Source organism: Babylonia areolata, chromosome 2 (genome assembly GCF_041734735.1).
Source record: "Babylonia areolata isolate BAREFJ2019XMU chromosome 2, ASM4173473v1, whole genome shotgun sequence".
NCBI classification, from domain to species: Eukaryota; Metazoa; Mollusca; class Gastropoda; order Neogastropoda; family Buccinidae; genus Babylonia; species Babylonia areolata.
The window spans coordinates 24,120,233-24,122,732 of record NC_134877.1 but is presented as its reverse complement, the minus strand read 5'-3'; the positions used below and the strand labels follow the sequence as shown (position 1 = coordinate 24,122,732).

General features: G+C 43.6%; 1 protein-coding gene across 1 annotated transcript in view; it reads right to left on the bottom strand.

Moving 5' to 3' along the window:
* Positions 1-13: 13 nt before the first annotated feature.
* The window catches only part of LOC143279366 (uncharacterized), a 20,244-nt gene continuing 17,757 nt past the window's right edge, over positions 14-2,500 (bottom strand). Inside the window, exons 4-5 of the mRNA XM_076583389.1 lie at positions 1,363-1,523; positions 14-618 (exon numbers count right to left, since the gene is read on the bottom strand). Of these exons, the coding sequence (XP_076439504.1) occupies positions 414-618; positions 1,363-1,523 (366 nt within the window). The 3' untranslated portion in view covers positions 14-413. The remainder of the gene's footprint in view (positions 619-1,362; positions 1,524-2,500) is intronic.

Here is a 2,500-nt window from a genome sequence, read left to right as displayed (position 1 = left end):
CAAACCACTGATCTCAAGTTTTGTTCTCTTTTATTGTCGCTTTGGCCAAATTAATCTTCTCCTGTCGTGTATACAGTGCAACCAACGACGACACAGAGAAGGACCAAGTCTATCTGAAGAAAGAAGAAGAAGAAGAAAGAAAAAAAAACACACAAAAACAACAAACAAACACCAGAAACATTCATCAAGCCTCTTGAGTGTTCCTCCAGGGCTAAGATGGACATGAATGAATCCGTCAAAAGTGGAGAAAAAAAAAAAAGAACTGATGATAGCACTATCAAGCGCCAGAGCTCACAACAAACAACACGACTAGGTGCTGACTAACTAACTAACTAACTAACTAAGTAGCTAGCGAGCTAGCTAGTAGCTAGGAGGAGGTTAGCTGCAGTCGGGTGGTACGTCCCCCCCCACAATCAGTTGGTGATGCAATCTAGGGCGCTGTTGTAGCCGCTGACGACGACGACGTCAGACGTGGAGAACGTGGGGCAGTAGTTGCTCACCAGGGAGCTGAGAAGGTTCAGGTCAGGCACCTGACCAGACTTGCTTCTGGTGAAGATCCGCAGGCTCTGCGGCAAGTCCCCGAACATCATGGAGATTCTTTCAAACATCGCCAGGCCCCTGTAACAAGTTGGTAGGTCGGGGTGGTGGGGGACGTGGGTTGAGGTGGGGTGGGGAGGGTATCGGGGGGAGGGGGTAACAGAAGTAGAAGAAAGGGTTATAGTAACTCCCTCGCTCCCTCACACACACACACACACACACACACACACACACACACACACACACACACACACACACACACACACACACACGTCTATACGGATACACACCCTAGCGCGCACACAGAAAGACAGCTGCGGAGAAACAAAGACGATGAGAGAGAGACAGACTGACAGACAGACAGACACAGACAGAGACACAGAGAGATTCAAAGACGTTATCAGACATGGATAAAGATTTAAGGCATTGCCTAGTCTTCCAATCTGACCTTGGGGGAGAGAGAGACAGAGAGAGAGAGTTCATCTTCCGATCTCCTAGCTCAGCATATGTGCAGACTGGCTTGTGCCTGAACCCACTTCTTGTGTATACGCAAGCAGGATACCAAATACGCACGTTAAAGATCCTGTAATCCATGTCAGCGTTCGGTGGGTTATGGAAACAAGAACATACCCAGCATGCACACACACCCCTGGAAACGGAGTATGGCTGCCTACATGGAGAGGTTAAAAACGGTCATGCCCGTACAAGCCCACTCGTGTACATACGAGTGAACTTGGGAGTTACAGCCCACGAACGAAGAAGAAGAAGAAGAAGAAGAAGTTCATTGAGCCGTTCTGAGTGCAACGCTGAAAACTTTTCTCTTACGCGTTGTCGCCGAAGGGAATGAACACCTTGGTGACGGTAAACGCCGGGTTAGATCCCACTTCGACTGTAACCGGCTTGTTCCCAGCTGTGTTGTATCCCACAGGATTGGTTTTTTCACATTCGTTTCCGTTGGTCCAGTTGTAGGCGTATGTCAGAATATTCTGCATAGCGGGACGGATCAAAAAGCAGAAAGGATTATCATCAATCAGCCCCTGTTACACTCAAAAGTATACTGTAATCACGTTCATCACTTTTTCTTTCTTTCTTTTTTTTCCCCATCCGCACTCTGCTTGGATCTCATTATTATTATTATTATTATTATTATTATTATTATTATTATTATTATTATTATTATTATCATTATTATTATTATTATTATTATTATTGTTATTGTTGTTGTTGTTGTTGTTACTATCATCATCATCATCATCATCATTATCATCATCATCATGAGAATTTACGCCTAATATTTGAAATAAGCCCAAGGTGTTTACAAATATAATACATACGTAAATATCAAAAAGGAAAAATTGAACACAAGATACAAAAAATCAAAAATTACACACACACACACACACACACACACACACACACACACACACACACACACACACACACACAAGCACACGATACACACAAGCACACGCGCACGTACACACACAAGTCACAGCACACAATCATAAATAGTACACAATCAAAAATACAACAAACAAATCCTGAAACTAACAAAACTCACTCACTGACTAATAGCCATTTTAGTTCATACTGGAAAGGGATGAGCTGTTGAGAATTATTCAGGAGGGGGAAAAGGTGAGTCTTCAGACTGGATTTGAAAGATTTTGCAGCGAAGATGAGTGACGGGGAGGCTGGGGAAGTTGATTCCATAACACATCTCTCATCCATGACACAACCTCAACAAACCCCCCCAACCCCCAACCCCACCCCCCACGCACCCCTCTCCCTCTCCCCTGTGATTCTTCAGGACTTTTACACTTCAGCACAGTAAAAAATAATAATAAAAAAATCACTTCCAAAAGAATCAATCGTCTTTTTACTGATAATACCATAATATTAACTCATATTCAGTATCTGATCATCGCGATATTACCAAAATAATGCAGCAATCGATTGCGACCAG